General features: G+C 45.8%; 1 protein-coding gene across 2 annotated transcripts in view; it reads right to left on the bottom strand.

Annotated features, from left to right (window-relative positions):
* Positions 1 to 17,223: 17,223 nt before the first annotated feature.
* Positions 17,224 to 19,739, bottom strand: part of TEFM (transcription elongation factor, mitochondrial) — a 174,635-nt gene continuing 172,119 nt past the window's right edge. For both annotated transcript variants that reach the window (XM_078654385.1, XM_078654386.1), the window contains one exon: positions 17,224 to 17,739. In XM_078654385.1, coding sequence (XP_078510511.1) covers positions 17,302 to 17,739 — 438 coding nt within the window. In that variant the 3' untranslated portion in view covers positions 17,224 to 17,301. The remainder of the gene's footprint in view (positions 17,740 to 19,739) is intronic.

Below are 19,739 nucleotides of genomic sequence, written 5' to 3'. Positions count from 1 at the left end.
GTGTTCTTACCGGGCGGTGTTCCTGATTCACACCCGTAGGCAATTCCGGCAGACTGGGTTGGGGGTGGTGGCGTCGGGGAATTTATCAATCCGTCCGCTATCTGAGAAGACAAAAGCCGGCATTCGCCGTACTTAATATCGGATGGGCTAAGGGTCGAGGCTGCCGTAACTAGGGTAAAAGAAACGGTCTTACCGTCAGGGAACCGACGCCATGGGCGAGCGCTTCGTCAGTGACTGCAAACAACTAATTGCGCATGCGTGCCTCTCGGCCCGCTGGGTAATGTAGTTTCCGCGGCGCGGGAGCAGGCAATTGAATTCCTACTTCTGCTAAGACAGATTCATTGAGGCTGGTCCAAACCGAAAGATAAAGGATAAACTTGTAAACCCTCACATCTTGAGTGATGGATGTCATGATTGATGTGTTCAACAGCCCAAGTCACGGGCAAGGTCAGTGACAGATGCACTATAGCTGACAAGCGGACATGCAATTAAAGCTTGTAAATTTCGGACAATTCATTGAGACCCGACACGGCCGTGTCGAATTTAACAATAAGAAGGGCTTCCCTCCTGGACAGTTTCAAATCCCAGATCTTTTTCTACTTTGGAGATGACTGTCCATCTAAAGTCGTTAATATGGTGTTGACATCTATTCCAATGGTTCACCAACGGTGCAGTTTCCACTTTCTGTTTTATTCTAGATTTGTGTTGGGAAATCCTTTGACGGATTTCTTGGTTGGTTTTGCCGATATAAAGGAGTCCACACGGGCATTTTATTCCGTAAACGACGTATTTAGATTTGCAGTTACTGAATGTTTCGTGTTTCCACGAGATTCCATTATGTTGGAAGAGTGTGCCTTCCACAGTAAGGTCACAACAAAGACACGTCCCACATTTGTGGTGACCTGTGATGGGGGGCAAATCCATAAGTTGTCTTAAAGTGGGTTGTGACTCTTTTGGGGGGGCTGCTCTCACAACGTAGTTGGCAATGCACTTTTCTTTTTTGGATGCAAACAGAGGAGACTCCTGTAAGCTCTCATGTAAGTCCTTCACTAGATGCCAGTTCTGACCAATGATTTTTTTGAATTTGTTGGCATTTGGACAAAAAGTCGTGACGCATACTTGACGTTTCAATTGGGGTTTCTTTTTTTGTTCAAGAAGGCTTTCCCTCGGAGTCCATCTGGCCCGTTTCATTGAGTTTCGCACTAGTTTTTTAGGGTAGCCTCGTTCACATAACATTTTGACAAAATTGCTAGCATGCAGATTGTAATCATCATTGTAAGAGCAATTCCGACGCACACGTAAAAATTGGCCCTAAGGCAGATTTTCCTTTAGACTCCTGGGGTGGTTACTGGAGAATAATAACGCCTTGTTTCTATCGGTTGGCTTAGTGAATAATGAAGTCGCCAATTTCCCTTCCGCAGGAAAAACTTCGACATCCAGGAAAGATATTCTTTTGTCTGATTGGACCATACTGAACTGTATATCGATGGTTCTCGCATTCAACCAATTATAGAAGAGTGCCAACTTTTCACTCCCTCCTGACCAAATCATGAACACGTCATCGATAAACCTGAGCCATGACTCAATGTACTCAGAAAATGGATTATTATTATGTACATAGGTGTCCTCATATAATGACATAAACAATACTGCCAGTTCTGGGGCAAAAGGGCACCCCATAGCTACTCCTTTCGTTTGAAAAAAGAATTCCTTCCCAAAACAAAAGTAGTTCTTTTTAAGGGCAAAAGAGGCCAAATCAAGCAAAAACTGAGTGGGAACTTGAACTGGTCTTGGTCTCAAGTCTAGGAAGTGGGAAAGCACTGCCACTGCTTCGTCCTGAGGTATTTGTGTATACAGGGAAGTCACATCCATTGTGACTAGTAGGTCCTTTCCTGTAGTAAAGTTGATTGTTTCAAGTTTTTGGATAAAGTCAGTGGTGTCTTGTATATAGGAGGTAACGTGAACCATGAATTGTTTCAAAAAACAGTCCACATATTTCGCGATTGGCTCCAATAGAGAATCACAACCCGCCACAATAGGTCTTCCGGGCGGGTTGGTTTGGTTCTTATGTACCTTTGGTAAGATGTAAAACAATGGGACTTTGGGATGTTTATTCTGTAGATAGTCATATTCTTTAGATCAGAGGAAGCCTTGTTCATAACCCTCTTTGATTAGAGAAAATAGTTGGTTTTGTAACTCAATTGTGGGATCTTTTTCCATTTTCCGGTACCAAGCTTGGTCATTAAGCTGCCTCATGACCTCCGCTGCATAGACTATACAGCAGTATTCTCCTAAAGCGGTGGCTAACCTGTAGCTGTTGCAGTTGTTTGAAAGAGTGTTCTAAGTACTGCCTGGCCTACATTAGCTTGTTGTCTTGCGAACACATCTACAGAAAGGTGCTGGGTGAATGTGTGAGGTGTAAACCATGTTACAAATGTCAACTAGGGGAAGGTTTCCTAAGAAAGCCATAGTTGCCCCTATTTTGCAAGTGGAATGCGCTTTAGGGGGAATTGTTAAAGTTCTTTTTGCTTTTGCCTATTAATCGTGTGAGGACTATGTTAAGATTCCACTCTGTGACAGGTGGAAGTCCTGGTGGTATAATTCTATTTAGTTCTTCCATATCTGCCTGTTTTGCAGATACGCAGCTATCACAGCGAGATGTAAACGGATAGAAGTGTAAGCTAATTCTGACCGCTGCAAGTGTAACAATTAACATATGAAATTTTGCATGGAAGAATCAACAGGATTGATGTTGTTATTATTACAATAAGTAACAAAACGCTTCCATTTAGCTGCGTAACAAGCTCCTGTAGTAGGTTTTCTGGCCTCTCTGATAATGTTCATACAGTCTGGTGGAAGATTCAGATAACCAAACTCTATGACTTCAGGAGCCAGATCGCTACGTTTAGTTCTTTGGGATCTGGGTGTTTGATTTCTCCCTGGCTCTGTGTGAGGAGATTGGATGTGAGATGCAGCTTTTGGTGTGCAACTACTGATAGCTCTAACAGGGTTGTGAACCAAGGTTGAGGAGCCAATGGGGGAGTTACTAATATCAGTGTGAGAGATGTTTGCCTGAGTTTCCGAACCATTGATGAAATAAGTTGGAGGCGCGAAAAAGCGTAGGCAAATATCCCTGACCTGTTCAACCTTAGTGCATTGCCTTGGGAGAGCGGGTGTGGATACCTGAAGGCGCAGTTTGGGCATTTTGCGTTTTCGTGTGTGGCGAAAAGATCTATTTGAGTAAAACCCAAACTTTGAAAGTATGGGAGGATATCTTGAAAGGTGAAGTTCACACTTGTGGATTTGCTGCCTCTGTCTGCTGAGAGGGTCGGCAATCTGATTGTTTACTCCTGGGAGGTGTTATGCTTGGAGATAGATTTTGTGGTGTATGACCCATGTCCAAATGTCTTGATTTAGGTGTAACAGTTGGAGAGAATGTGTCCCCCCTGTTTTTGTCTATAATAATAGCTGTCATGTTGTTGGTGCGAACTAGGACAGCTTTGCCTACAAGGGGAATTTTAAATGCTTTGAGTGCTAGAAACACTGCTAGCAGCTCTAGATGATTTATGTGGAGAGCTTTTTGCTTTTGACTCCACAAGCTTTGAATTGTGTGTTTCTGGAGAAGAGCTCCTCAACCAGTGAGCGAAGCGTCTGCTGTCAGTATTGTCTGTGGAACAGGGTCTATGAACGGCCGTCCTTTTGACAAATTTTGTGGGTTCCACCACTGCAGAGAGTGATTAGTACGGCTGTTTACCAACACTAGATCGGTTAAGAGATCCTGCAACTGGTTCCACTGACTTGCTAAGCATTCCTAAGGGGACACATGTGAAGCCTAGCATGGGGAACAATCTTGAGACAAGAGGCCATCATTCCCAGCAGAAGCATATACACATACGCTGGTAGTGAGTGAGTGGGCTGAAACTAAAGAAACAGGGCCTGAATATTGCAAATTCTGGCTGCTTTGGGGAAAGCCAGAGCTTTTTGAGTATCTGAAGTGGCTCCTAGATAGTCAGTGTTGTAAGGTTGAATATGCGATTTCAACACATGTACTGTAAACCCCAGTTGATGCAGTAACTGCAGTGTTATGTGAGTGTGCTGGAGACACTTTGGGTATGTACTGGCTTTGATGAGCCAGTCGTCCAAGTACGGGAAGACATGAATTTGTTGTCTGCGTAGGTAAGCAGCAACTACCGCCAGATATTTCGTGAAAATTCTGGGAGCAGTGGTGACTCCGAATGGGAGTACCTTGAACTGGTAATGCTGCCCCGCTACCACAAATCTGAGAAATTTGCGATGAGCTGGATGTATTAGAATGTGGAAATACGCGTCCTTTAAGTCTAGAGTAGACATAAAGTCGCCCTGTTGCAACAGTGGGAGCACTTGTGAAGCGTCACCATGTGAAAGTGGTCTGTTTGTATTAAAGGTTTAATTCTCTGAGATCTAAAATAGGTCTGAGTGAATTGTCCTTTCTAAGTATGAGAAAGAAGATGGAGTATACGCCTGACCCCCTGGTATTTAGTGGTACGGGGTCTACGGCTCCCTTCATAAGGAGAGATTGAACCTCTTGTTTGAGGAGGTTTAAATGGTCTAGTGACTTTTTGTGTGAATGTGGAAAAATGTTTGGAGGATTGTTGGTAAACTCCAGACAATAACCATAACAGATAATTCCTAGCTCCCATTTGTCTGTAGTTATTGATTGCCAGACAGGTAGGAATTGTAAAAGACGCCCCCGACTGGTGTTAAATGATTGGGGGGGGGGGGAGTGTAGGCAAGTCACTGTTTGGTACTGGAGGGGGAGGTGCGTGTGTTGGAACCTCTACTTCTACCTTTGCCATTATTGCCTCTGTAGCCCTCTCTGAAGAAACACTTGGAGGCAGAGGGCTGATTGTTTCCCTTGCACAGTGTAGAGGCAGTGTCTGAGGAGGTAATCCTGTTCCCCCCCAATAGAAGGAGCACCAAAAGGAAACCCCGGCCAGAAGGGGACTGTAGGGCTCCCATAGATTTTGCCACGTCTGTGTCCTTTTTCATCTTTTCTTGAGCTTTGTACTTGTGCTCATCAGGCAGGAATTGGAGCAATTGCTCCATTTTGTCCCAATGCGCCCTATCGTACCTGGCTAAAAGGGCTTGGGTGTGAGAAATGCGCCAGAAATTAGCAGTTCGGGAGGCTTCTCTTTTCCCAGATGTATCTATCAACTTAGACTCTTTGTCAGGAGGTAGAGCATCTCCTGACGTTTGAGAATTTGCCGTTTATGGGAATTAGAAACTACCAAGGAATCTAAGGATAACTGTCCGTTGATGTAAACTGGACCTGATGGTGTAGTTTTTTACTTTTTGTCTATTCTGGGGGTGAGAATACATGCCTGAACAGGATCCTTAAATATGTCATCCACATGTCTTAGCATACCTTTGAGCATGGGTAGTGTGTGAGTGAATCTTTGGGAACTGCTAAGTGTTTCAAAAAAGAAATCTTCTTCTAGAGATTCTTTGTGTAATTGAACCCCGTGATAATCAGCAGCTCTGCTTAAAAGTTCTATATAGCCTACGTTGTCATCTTATGGAGAAGGTTTAGTAGGGTAAAGATCAGGATGGGTAGCTGTGGGAGAATATGTGTTGTAATCCTTCCAGGGGTCTGCAGATGCAGGATCATTTTCCCAATCCCCATCATCCTGATCATCAGGTGTGTATGGCGGTGGTGAATTAGTAGGGGTAGTTACCAAGTGTTGTGTTTCTGGGGAAGGAGGTGATGGAGGAGGAGGAGAAGGATTAGTACCCACATGTTTCTTCGTTAAAGGAATGTGATAGGCTTCCTCTGAGTTATATTTGCGTTTGAGTGGAAATTTGGTCGCAATATGTCCAGCTTTTGGATTGATGTTCAGTTTTTTTTGTTTCAGGTCCAGTTTTGGGGGTAGAACATCGAAACGGGGCTCCTTTGATGGTATCGAAGCATCTTTATGTTTTGGCGCCGAAGTTTTCAGTGCCGGTGTCTTGGGGGCTGAGGATTTCGGTTCAGAAGACGAATTCAGCGTCGAAGGAGGTGGGCCGGAGACGGGTTTTGGCTTCACCCCGAAGGTTTCGGCTCCGTGCCCGAGTGTGGACGACTCGGCCGAGAGCTGGAATGCGTGATGTATGTTTTGGTGCCGATCCCGAAGGCAGGGCATTGGAAACAAGTTCTTGGTGCCAATCAAAGCCCGAAGGCAGAGGTGGAACTGGAGACTTTTTTTTTTGGATGAGTTGGACTTTGGGGCAAGGGAGAAAGAGTACGATGTACTGACCTTCGGGAATATCTTCATCCACATAGGAGCCGGAGATGGAGACAGGGTTCTCTTGTTCTTCCTGGGCCCCTATGGCATAGCCGGTTTCTTGTTTGGAATCTTCTCCAAAGAGGTCCGGAATGGATCCTGTGTGTTGGCTCTGCATGTCGCGACGTCGAGCCCGATGGACACGGAGCGTTTTCTTTGAGCGGAAAGATTTACACGCATCGCAGTCTTGTTCGCGAGTTGGTGCGCGCGAACTTCGCGTGGCACCAAGGGCAGAATTTGAATGGAGGCCATTCCATCGACTGCGAGGCGGACCTAAGGAGGGTAGGCCCGATAGCCTTCTACGAGTTTCCCGATTGAAAGGAGCTTTTGGTATTAAATATGATAAGCGGAAAAGGGAAATATGCAGTCAAAAGCAATACCGACGAGGGTAAGTGGATTGCGCACCGAGGGGAACCCGAGAAACGGTGTTGAACCGGAGCACAGCAATTCATGTCCGAACGCGATGGCGGAAAGGAAAATGTTACTTACCAGTATGCATCTGTTCTTGGCATGTAGAGCTGCAGAGTAGTACACTTAGCATTAGATCGCCACCTGGTGTTGGGCTCGGATGACTGCATGTTGTTGTCTTCTTGGAAGAAGTCTTTGTAGTCACGTGATAGGTGACTCCTCCCTTGGACAATAGTGTGCATGGGCATCGGCTCCATCCTTAGATTGTTTTTCGCCATGATGGGAAATGATGGAGTTAGTAGAAGTAAAGAAAAGATGTCCATGCGTGTGCATCTAAGTAAGATAAAACTGGAACAGATATAGGTCCCGGGGAGGCGGGAGGGCGTGTACTACTCTGCAGCTCTACATGCCAAGAACAGATGCATACTGGTAAGTAGGATTTTCCGTTCGAGGCATATGAGCTGCAGATTGTAAACTTAGCATCGATTGTGCAGCAGTGTCTGCCCTAGCGGTGGTCACCTGTATCTGTTGCAGTTGTTTGAAAAAGAGTTTTAAGGACAGCTTGGCCTACTGCAGCTTGCTGCTTGGCTTGCACATCAACACAGTAGTGTTTAGTGAAGGTGTGTGTTGTAGACCATGTTGCTGCTTTGCATATGTCCTCTAGGGGGATGTTTCCTAAGAAAGCCATAGAGGCTCCTAGTTTGCGTGTTGAGTGTGCTCTCGGAGGAACTGTTAATGTACGTTTTGCTTTTTGATAGCATATTTGTATACATTTTACAATCCACCTTGCAATTCCACCTTTAGAGATGGGGTTGCCTTTGTGCGGTGGAGAGAAAGACACAAACAGTTGTTTTGTTTTTCTAAAAGACTTAGTTCTATCTATATAGTAGAGCTCTTTTAACATCTAATGTGTGTAGAGCCCTTTCTGCCACAGAGTCTGGGTTTCGGAAAAACACAGGTAACTCGACAGATTGGTTTAAATGAAAAGGAGTTTTGACTTTTGGAAGGAATTTTGGATTAGTTCGTAAGACCACTTTGTTACGAAGTAGTTGTAAAAAGGGTTCTTGTATTGTAAATGCTTGTATCTCACTTACTCTTCTAAGGGAGATAATAGCAATAAGGAAATCTGTTTTCCATGTAAGGAATTGCAGTTCACATTTATGTAAAGGCTCGAAAGGGGGTCCCATGAGTCTTGTAAGAACAACGTTTAGGTTCCATACTGGAGAAGGTGGCAACCTGGGAGGAATGATTCTCTTTAATCCTTCCATAAATGCTTTAATTGCAGGCACTCTGAAAAGAGACAAATGTTGTCTATTTTGTAAATATGTTGCAATTGCTGCAAGATGTAAGCGTATGGATGAATATGCCAAGTTACACCTTTGTAAATGTAAAAGGTTATTGTTATTGTTATTTTTGATTTATAGCGCGCCCAATCACCTACAGGTCTCTAGGCGCTCGGAAATCGATGGTAAGAACAACAACTTAGCAAAGACAGAAAAGCAGCCATTAGTCTATATTGCGCTCATGGATCTTCTAAACAGCAATGTCTTTAACACCCGTCTAAAGCGTAGGAGGTTCTCTTCCCTGCGCAGCGGCTCAGGTAGTGCATTCCACAGCTGCGGGACTAGCACCGAGAAGGCTCTCCCTCCCTTAGTTACCAGTTTATATCGAGGACAGACCAGTAATTGAGAATCTGAAGATCTTAGAGATCTCAATGGGCTGTACATCGCCAGGCGATCCTTGATGTAGGCAGGTGCCAGACCATAGATTGCTCTATGAGCTATACACAGACTCTTAAATTCTGCTCGCTCTTTAATCGGGAGCCAGTGCAGGCTCTGTAGCAGGGGAGATGCTTTCGATCGTCTCGGTAGTCTAAAAATCAGACGTGCAGCATCGTTCATAACAACCTGTAGCCTATGTATCAGAGTTTTTGGCAGGCCAAGATAGAGGGCATTTCCATAATCTATCCTCGATATCACGGTGGCTGCTACGATTGAGCGCATCATGGATTGGGAGAGAACGGGGGCTAGCTTGCGTAGCTGCCGGATGATGTTGGTGCAGCTTCCCACCACCGAGGAGATCTGACTGACCATCGATAAATCACAGTCCAGTTTGATCCCCAGACTCTTTACATTCAGGCTAGGTTTTGGAGCGGGGCCTAGCTCCGCGGGACAGTAGAGGTCTCCCCATGGGGAGGTGGCAGATGGAATCACCAATACCTCGGTCTTGTCTGGGTTGATTTTCAAAAGATTTCCCGTCATCCATTGGACCGTGTACCTCAAGATATTCTGGGTTTGGAGTTGTGCGGCACTTGTGTTATCGACACTCAGCAACAGCTGAGTGTCGTCCGCATAGTTGAATACTGTGCAGCCCATGCTCGCCAAAGAAGCAATCAGAGGTTGCAGGTAGAGATTAAATAGAAGTGGGGACAGGGCCGAGCCCTGAGGCACCCCACATTCTAACCTCCCCACCTCAGAAATTTCATCCCCAAGTTGTATCCTTTGGGTCCTTCCCGAAAGGAAGGATTGCAACCATCTGAAGGCCCGGCCTTTGATACCAAAGTCACTCAGCCTCTCCAGAAGCAACGCATGGCTGACGGTATAGAACGACGCTGAAAGGTCTAACAAAATCAGGGCGCTCGGTTTCTTACCGTCAGCCAGACCTCTCAATTCATCCAACACCGAGAGCATCACCAAATCGGTGCTGTGATGAGCACGAAACCCTGCCTGTCGCTCATGGAGTAGATGGTGAGACTCCAGGTACATAGACAGGGATTTTAATACATGTTGTTCCAGTATTTTTGAGAGGAATGGCAACTGAGAGATAGGCCTATAGTTCTTTAGCACAGCGGGGTCTGCGCCTGGTTTCTTTAGCAAGGGTCTTACACGTGCTTCCTTGAGCTCAGCTGGTATCTGCCCTGTCTCCAAGGATCTATTAAGGAGGAAGATGATGCGTTCCTCCAGCAAAGGGCGGGCTAGCTGAAAGACTCGTGGCGGACACGGATCTGCTGGAGATCCGGATTTAATTCGACCCATCAGCTGCTCCAGACTCAGTATATCAATCTCTGGAAACAGTGCGATGGTACAGTCAGCCGGTTTATAAGGGGCTGTCTGCGTGGCCATCCCACTTGCCATGCCACTTTTTATCTCTTGGATAATAGTTCTCACTTTCTCCAAGAAATATCCCTGGAAGGCATTGCAATTTAAAGGAGACTGGGAGTTATCGGGTTTTTTACTCAACTCCGACAGGATCTTAAAGGTCTCCTTCTGGACATTGGCTGCCTTGCTTAGGCGAGCCTCATAGTATTCAGCTTTTGCTAGAGCAATGGACTTTTTGTATAGATTAAGAGAGGTTCGATAGAGGTTTCTGGCTGAGGCCTGTTTAGTTTTCCTCCATCCTCTTTCTATCGCTCTAAGCTTCCTTTTATGGTCCCTCAGTGATGGTGTAAACCATGGGGCCCCTTTACCAGGTCCTTTTATTAGCTTTGTTCTCCTAGGTGCTATCTGATCAATAGCTAGGGTTAGGCTCTGCGTTAGATCCGCATAGTCCCGGTCCAGGCTACAATCAGGACTCGAAGTCCAATCCCTTGGCAGGAGTACCTTGGTCAGGGTTAGCAAATCAACCTCTGCCCAATTACGGATACTCCTCGCCTCCAGTGGTAAGTTGTTTCTAGGGCCGTTAATGCGTACCTCACAAGATATTAAATAATGATCAGACCATATACATGGGGCAACATCTTTAAGGGCCACATTTGGATCGGTGGTCCATACAAGGTCAAGAACATGACCTTTATTGTGTGTGGGAGCCTCCACAAGTTGTTTAAAGCTTAGGGCTGACATCAAGGTGTCCAATTGGCGCATAGGCAGGTCCCAGTGGGGCTCATCCCAATGTAGATTAAAATCTCCTGTTACTACAATTTTGGTGTAACGGGTACATAAGTCCGACATAATGGGACCAAATAAATCATGGAACAATGGGGTTGCATTGGGTGGGCGATAAACAGCTAGCACCACCCAGCATGAATTATTCACAGTGACTTTAACCCCAAGCAAGTCCGCTAAATCGACTGTCTCTGACAGCAGACTTTCCACTGACAAAACCTTTTTAAAAAGAACCGCTACCTCTCCCCCCGTGCATTTCCTGGGCGATTATGCCATATCGCATCATAGCCGTTTGGGAGGGCGGCGATGATGTCCGGCATCGAGTTATCGCCCAGCCAAGTCTCTGATAGAGTCAGTATGTCTATCTCATTGTCCTGCAACAAGTTATAGATTTCTACATGATGACAATGGAGCGAGCGGGTATTTAAGCTGGCTATTCTCAGTGAAGCCCTAAGGGAATCACATTAAGGGGGGCAGAGATGGCATACTTTCTGAGTTTCAGTAAGGTTGCACAATCCACTCGTGCCTCACCTATATCCAGATTGCGCAGCTCTTCCGAGGAGTAAATACGCCGTTGGCCAGACGTCTCAGCCCCCGCGCCCGTCCGAGCGCAGACGGGCGCAGACGGGCTGGACTCTGGCGTGACTCCGGCGATGCTCCGGCGAGCCCGCCGCGCGTGCCCGCTGCGCGTCAGCATGGCTGCCTTAAGTACCGGTCTAGCGTCCTTCTGACGACTAGACCGCCCCAATCCTTAGCCCTCACCCAAGATGTCCGCCGTTCTGGCGGTGTGGTGTCATTCAAAGTGGGGAGAGGGATCCGCTCCAAACGCGGTGTTTCACCAATTTTAAATGCAGGTATGCGGTCAGTGAGAAATACAGTATTTAAAAGCAGGGTGTAAAGTGACAAAACATTCTCAAATAAACTGACAAAAACGGGAGTTTTAAAAGTGCTGCAGTGCTCCTGATGAGCGCGCTATGCTCTACAGTCTGGCAGAGCTTCTCTGTCTCGCCAGATATCAAAACGGCAATTCCCAAGTATTCGGCCGCCTATTTTGCCTGCCTTAAGTACCGGTCTAGCGTCCTTCTGACGACTAGACCGCCCCAATCCTTAGCCCTCACCCAAGATGTCCGCCGTTCTGGCGGTGTGGTGTCATTCAAAGTGGGGAGAGGGATCCGCTCCAAACGCGGTGTTTCACCAATTTTAAATGCAGGTATGCGGTCAGTGAGAAATACAGTATTTAAAAGCAGGGTGTAAAGTGACAAAACATTCTCAAATAAACTGACAAAAACGGGAGTTTTAAAAGTGCTGCAGTGCTCCTGATGAGCGCGCTATGCTCTACAGTCTGGCAGAGCTTCTCTGTCTCGCCAGATATCAAAACGGCAATTCCCAAGTATTCGGCCGCCTATTTTGCCTGCCTTAAGTACCGGTCTAGCGTCCTTCTGACGACTAGACCGCCCCAATCCTTAGCCCTCACCCAAGATGTCCGCCGTTCTGGCGGTGTGGTGTCATTCAAAGTGGGGAGAGGGATCCGCTCCAAACGCGGTGTTTCACCAATTTGGGTTTACCAAAAAGGTAACAAAAGATATTTTGGATGGAAGCATCCAGGGGATCGATTTGGTTATTGTTGCAGTAAATGGCAAACCTCTTCCATTTAGCGGCATAGCAAGCTCTGGTAGTAGGTCTCCTGGCCTCTTTAATAATGTTCATACAGTCCGGTGGTAGGTTAAGATAACCGAACCCTAAGACTTCAGGAGCCAGATCGCCAAATTCAGTTCATTTGGGTCTGGATGTCTCCTTGGTTCTGTGTTAGCTGGGATGGAGTCAGTTGTAGCTTTTGGTGTGGAACTAGAGACAGTTCTAGTAGTGTGGTGAACCACGGTTGGCGTGCCCATGTGGGAGCTACTAGGATTAGTTTGAGAGACTGTTGTCTGAGCTTGCGTACTACTAGTGGTATTAGTGGTATTGGCGGAAAAGCGTACGCAAATCTGACTGACCAGTTCATACACATTGCATTGCCCTTGGACTGCCGGTGTGAAAACCTGGCGACGAAGGTTGGGCATTTTGCGTTTTCTTGTGTGGCGAACAGATCTATGTCTGGATGACCCCACTTGCAAAAGAATGGTTGAAGAACCTGTTGATGTAGTTCCCATTTGTGAATTTGTTGTGTCTGCAGACTCAACAGATCTGCTATCTGATTGTGAACTCCTGGAAGTTGCTCTGCCAACAGATGTATGTTTTGTGGAATGGCCCATCTCCAAATGTCTTGTGCAAGCTGGGACAGTGGTAGAGAGTGTGTCCCTCCTTGTTTTTGTATATAATACATGTCTGTCATGTTGTCCGTCCGGATCAAGACAGCTTTGTTCTGTACTTGTACTTGGAATGTTTTGAGTGCTAAGAATATTGCTAGCAGCTCTAGATTGTTTATATGGAACACTTTTTGTTGACTGTTCCATTGTCCTTGAGTTGTTTGATGTAGGAGATGGGCTCCCCATCCTGTGAGGGATGCGTCTGCTGTGAGCACTAGTTGTGGAACAGGTTTGAGGAATGGCCGCCCTTTTGTCAAGTTTTTGGTATTCCACCACTGCAGAGAGCGATGTGTGCGGCTGTCTACCAACACCAGGTCTGTTAGTTGACCTTGAGCCTGGTTCCACTGTTGTGCTAGGCATTCCTGTAACAGACGCATTTGCAGTCTTGCATATGGCACTATGAAGATGCAAGAAGCCATCATGCCTATTAGTCTCATGAACACTCTGGCTTGCAGAGAGTGTTGCTGTTGAAAGACTGTGACTAAGGCTTGAATGCTCTGTATCCTTGCTGGACTGGGATACACTAGAGCTGTAGACTTGTTTATTGTAGCCCCTAGATACTGATGTATATGAGAGGGTTGCAGATGTGACTTGGTGTAGTTGATTGTGAACCCTAAGTCGTGCAATGTTTGAATTGTCTGATGTGTGTGTTGAACACACTGGTTGAATGATTTTGCTTTTATGAGCCAGTCGTCCAGATAAGGGAAGACATGTATTTGTTGTCTTTTGAGATGTGCTGCTACTACTGCTAGGCACTTTGTGAATACTTGTGGTGCCGTTGTCACTCCGAATGGAAGGACCTTGAACTGATAATGTTGTCCTTCCAGTACAAACCTTAGATATTTCCTGTGAGCAGGATGTATAGGAATGTGGAAATAGGCGTCCTTTAGGTCTAGTGTTGTGAGGAAATCGCCCTGTTGCAGCAGTGGGAGCACTTGTTGCAAAGTGATCATATGAAAATGATCTGACTGAATGTAATGGTTGAGGGGCCTGAGGTCGAGAATTGGTCTTAGTGTCCCGTCCTTCTTGGGAATTAGAAAGGACAGCGAGTAAACCCCCGTTCCTTGTTCTTGTAAAGGAACTAATTGTATTGCGTCCTTTTGTAGAAGTGACAGAACTTCTTGTTTGAGCAGAGTAAGGTGTTCTGCAGACATTGGATGCTGTCTGGGTGGTGTGTGTGGAGGGGTTGCTGTAAGTTCTAGGAAGTAGCCATACTGGATAATCAGTCTTACCCACATGTCTGATGTGATGGAGTTCCAGACAGGCAGGAATTGCGTTAATCTGCCCCCCACAGGAGTGGAATGCTGTTGGGGAAGCAGAGGAAAGTCACTGTTTTGAGGTGGAAGAGGTTTGATTACTGTTGATAACACAACCTCTTCCTTTGTTGTTATTCCCTCTATATCCTCCTCTAAAGTATCCCTTGTTAGAGGATGTTTGTGTGTTAGATTTGAAGGATGTTGTACTATCTGCACCTGTTTGTTTGGAGCCCCCTCTATAAAAGGAGCGACGAAAGGAACCTCTAGTTTGCGTGGACTGTAGAGCCCCCATAGATTTGGTGGTGTCTGTATCCTTCTTCATTTTTTCAAGTGCTGTGTCTACTTCAGGTCCAAACAGTTGGTTTTGATTAAATGGTTGGTTTAAAATGGTAGTTTGCACTTCCTGTTTAAACCCTGAAATGCGTAGCCACGCATGTCTTCTAAGTACGACACTGGTATTTACAGCTCTAGATGCAGTATCTAGTGCGCACTTGATTGAGGCATTTGAGATCAGCTTGCCTTCCTGTATAAGATCATTTGCCTGTGTCCTATATTGGTCAGGTAGATGTTCTAGCAGTTTCTCTAACTGGTCATAATGAGCCCTATCATACCGGGAAAGTAGGGCTTGTGTATTAGCTATACGCCATATGTTGGTAGCTTGCGCAGCTATTCTTTTGCCTGAGGCATCTATGACCTTGGATTCTTTGTCAGGTGGGGGTGCTTCACCTGAAGTTTTGAGTTTGCTCTCTTCCTAGCATTTGATGCAACTAATGAATCTAATGGTAGTTGTCCCTTAATGTAGGTAGGATCTGTAGGTGCAGGCCTATATTTTCTCTCAATTCTAGGGTTTATAATCCTAGTACCTACGGCTTTAAAAACTTCTGTAGCATGTTCGATGACCCCTTTGATCATGGGAAGAATTTGAACAGATCTTTGTGATTGTTCAAATGTGTCGAACAGAAAATCCTTACTCTGCATCATCAGAATGCATAGTGACCTTATGGTACATGGCAGCTCTGTTCAATAGGTGCCCAAAGCCAATGTTATCTTCTGGGGGAGAAGGTTTTGATGGGTATGACTGTGGGTCAGGAACGTCTGGTATATCCTGTGGGTTTGGGTACTCCCAGTCTGTATCATGTGTAGGGTATGGGAAAGGCTCATCTGTGTCTATCCCTCCTCCTAAACTATACTCATCATCAAGGACGGCCAGGCTGTACAGCTGGATTTGTCGTGTTCTGGCGATAAGCACAGGTTACAGACCTCGTGGTGGTCACTGTGTGGAAACTTTGCTTCCCACCTGGGGCATTTCTTGAATGGCGTCCTTTCCATGTGGTGTAGGCCTCACGGTGTGGATAGGCCCAATGGCCCGCGTCGACGACCGGAATCAAGCAGATGGAGTCGAAAAGATGATAGTTGATATCGAGAGTAGTTTGGAGAGTTTTGGGAAGTTTTTTGTGCTTCGAAGTGCTTGAAAAGTCCATTTCTAGCCAGAGCGGAAAACTTTCATCCGAACCCAGTGGCGGAAAAAAACAATCTAAGGATGGAGCCGATGTCCATGCGCACTATTGTCCAAGGGAGGAGTCACCTATCTCGTGACTACAAAGACTTCTTTCAAGAAGACAACAACATGCAATCATCCAAGCCCAACACCAGGTGGTGATCTAATGCAAAGTGTACAATCTGCAGCTCATATGCCTCGAACATAACAATCTAACAATGGAGTCGATGCCCATGCGCACTATCACCTAAAGGAGGAGTCACCTACCTTGTGACTGGAAAGACTTCTTCGAAGAAAAACAACTTGCAAACATATGGACCGAACACTAGATGGCAGGAGTATGCAAAGCATAAGATCTACAGCTCACATGCCTCGTTAGGGTTACATCTGCTCTCTGAACATGAAAGGCCTTTGTAACCTGAACAGTAGCGCTAGTTTGCTTATACTTCGACATTAGTCTAATATGTAGGCTGGTGATGGTAGGTATGAGAAAGGATGAGTAAGGGGAAAAGAAAGATGCTATATGCACCTAGAAAATAAGAGGGCATATTCTTTTGCATACACCCAGATAATTTGAACAGCCTGTAAAACCTTTTCTTTTTTAGCTAATGTTTATTATAACTGTTTACATGGTTGAGTTTGCCAATTTAGTAAGCCTACCTGCAAGCCTCAACCAAAACAATACTTAATTCTATCGCCGAATGTTTTGACAGCAAAATAAATCAACCACATCTATTGAATATTTGAGGAGCTGCACTGGCTTCCCGTGGAAGTATTGATAACTTTTTTAATCTGCTGTCTCGCCTTCAATGATATTCATGTAGGTAGACAAAGCTACCTTGTGGATTTATTGATAACATGGCGGTTCAAAAGCATCTATAAAGAAGCACATGCTTCACCTGGAAACACTGAAATTCTGAACGAAGAAAGCACTAGGACAAACATTGTCCAGGGATGTAGGCAAACATTTGGAAACCCCTGTCAGTACAGCTAGGAACTTTACCTGAAATTCAGAAAATGTCTGAAGATCCACCTTTTCAAGTTATGCTTGGAATGATGCTATCTAGTGGTTTAGAGTCAAAGAAGAAAGACTAAGTTAGACAATCTCACCATGTCTCATCATAAAACGTAACTACAGCCACTGTCGCTTAGGCTATCCCTCACTGTTCTGCTCTAACACCAAATCTTTGTAAAGATCCCAACTACATGCAGAATAGGTGATTGTTGTATCTTTCACTATTCTATAATGAAGTTTTATGTATGATAAAAAAAACTATTATTACATTCTTCGTAATACTGTTGGAAATACTAGCGCAATAGAAAAAGAAAATCAAATTATTTTCAGGTAATCAGTGCTGAAAATATATTGTTTTACCAACATGTGTTTAGGTTTCCCATAGCTCTGTGATCCAACAACCAGAGATATGGAACTAATTCAAAAGTGTCCAGTGGATTTTTGCCCATTGTATTTGATAAGTCGGGTTTGCGCGCCTCACTTAATTCTGGAGTAACTATTGTTGCTCTACCTCTTTTAAAGTTCACCAGCCACATCTGGACCAAGCTCTGACAAAGATGCTGTAAAAGCACACAAGCATTTAATTTAGTCAAAATGATGGTTTATGCATCACAAAAATACAGGAAATGAATACAGTGTTATGAGTGGCCATTGAAGAGGACCAGTTCATAGAAGGCTATTGCTTGGAGCAGTGCATCACACATCTCTTCTTCTCGGTTTGCTCCACTTCTCTGGAACCTATTTCTGTATCGCACCACTGAATCCCGTGGAAAGACGACTCGTGGCTCCGTGTTGGTAACAGAGTCCAAGAGAAACTGTTTAACAAGGTCCACACCGCTGGTCCTCGAATCCCCGATTATCAGTTCAAAGTGCTTTCCCACAGTGCTTCTGGCCATGTTTAACACCCGGTGCTCACCGCCGTTCAAGAAGTCTTTATCCAGCAGAGCAAAAAACATTGCTTCCACAGTGCGAAGGTGCAACATAACCGGAAAAAGGCTGACATTTTGAGCAGAGAGTGATGTTTTCTCTAGAATGTAATAATCTGCTTCAGGGATCTTAGAAGCAATAGCAGAAATCTGAAAGGAGAGAAAATATAGTTTGTAATTAAATCAGCACTGCCGATTGAAAATATATAACTCAGCAAGAATCTTTTGCTATAACATTTCGGTCAGAAGAGGATAGCAGTTTTGATCATTTACATAAATTAAAGTCTGTTTTCGTCACTTTTTTCTATGAAACTTCATTATTACAATGGTGCATTTTAGAACCACTTTGATCTAATCTGCTTCTATGAGATTTGAGTTTAAAATATATTATAACTTCCAAAAGATAACCTTTACCTCAAAGTTCCTTTAAAATACAACTGTAGTGAATGATGAATATACAAAAACAAAACACAGCGAAAAACAAAGTTAGAAATGAGGAATGAACATGTATGCACTCTAAATAAATGGCTCTACTATCTCAGTAGGTTTCCTTGTGGTGTGAGGTCCTCAACTCTGAAAAAAAGTGTAGTCCCGCGCGCGTCCCACGACGCGGAGGGAGCCTCTCCTCTTAAGTAGCGCCTCCGGGCGCGATAGTGAGGGAAACCGGAAGTGCCCGCTAAGCTGCCTGGGAGCTGTAGTCTCCGGCCGCAAGGTGGAGGGAAGCGGCGGCAGGGAGACACACAGCGTTAGCCCCCTTAGACGCTGCAGACAAAGTCACCGGGCCAGCAGGTAAGTGGACGCACCAGGCTTCGTGCGGAAATGCCCCCCGCTTCACCGAGGGAGCCTCTCCTCTTAAGTAGCGCCTCCGGGCGCGATAGTGAGGGAAACCGGAAGTGCCCGCTAAGCTGCCTGGGAGCTGTAGTCTCCGGCCGCAAGGTGGAGGGAAGCGGCGGCAGGGAGACACACAGCGTTAGCCCCCCAGACGCTGCATACAAAGTCACCGGGCCAGCAGGTAAGTGGACGCACCAGGCTTCGTGCGAAAATGCCCCCCGCTCCACCGAGGGAGCCTCTCCTCTTAAGTAGCGCCTCCGGGCGCGATAGTGAGGGAAACCGGAAGTGCCGGCTAAGCTGCCTGGGAGCTGTAGTCTCCGGCCGCAAGGTGGAGGGAAGCGGCGGCAGGGAGACACACAGCGTTAGCCCCCCAGACGCTGCAGACAAAGTCACCGGGCCAGCAGGTAAGTGGACGCACCAGGCTTCGTGCGGAAATGCCCCTCGCTCCACCGAGGGAGCCTCTCCTCTTAAGTAGCGCCTCCGGGCGCGATAGTGAGGGAAACCGGAAGTGCCCGCTAAGCTGCCTGGGAGCTGTAGTCTCCGGCCGCAAGGTGGAGGGAAGCGGCGGCAGGGAGACACACAGCGTTAGCCCCCCAGACGCTGCAGACAAAGTCACCGGGCCAGCAGGTAAGTGGACGCACCAGGCTTCGTGCGGAAATGCCCGGGCAAAGGGCGGGCAGTCTGTGCAGACCGAGGCAGAGCAGGGCCACCCCCCTGAAAAGTAAGACTTTTATGATTAAATGGCATATTTTTCTACAGTTCATATTTTTTATTTTCATTAAGGAAGTACATCTGACGTTATAGACATTAGACTTTGTGTACATAGTCACATCTAGACATGGTTTAAAAGATATAAGCGTTACAGGGATCAGTACTTCGCTGCTATTGATGGCAAAGACCAAAGGAACTATGGATAACTATCTAGTCAAAATGGTGAGCAAGATCAACAATGACAGAAGGAAATCACTGGGACGGGATAATATACCTGGGATACCAAATACTCCCATTGATGTCTGTAGTGATCTAAATTCAGCCCCCTTTTCCTCCATTGATGTTATTAGTGATGCTCCTATAGTGGAAACTCCTGATATGCTTGTGGTTGACCAGGACATAACAGATGAGGTTTCACCAGATATATCTATGGATGCTTCAACACGACGCTCACCACCTAAGAGAGCGGTGAGGAAATGTAGGAAAACAACGACAAAGCGGGGAGGAACACACCATAAAAAAATGCCCGATAGAGTGCAGAAGAGTACTGTTGGCCACAAAGAGACTATGACTATGATTACAAATAGTGGCACTAACACGGACTATGA

The sequence above is a fragment of the Lissotriton helveticus genome, chromosome 7 (assembly GCF_964261635.1).
Source record: "Lissotriton helveticus chromosome 7, aLisHel1.1, whole genome shotgun sequence".
Lineage (NCBI taxonomy): Eukaryota > Metazoa > Chordata > Amphibia > Caudata > Salamandridae > Lissotriton > Lissotriton helveticus.
Note: the sequence above shows the minus strand (reverse complement) of the source record. Positions and strands in the feature narration are given on the sequence as shown.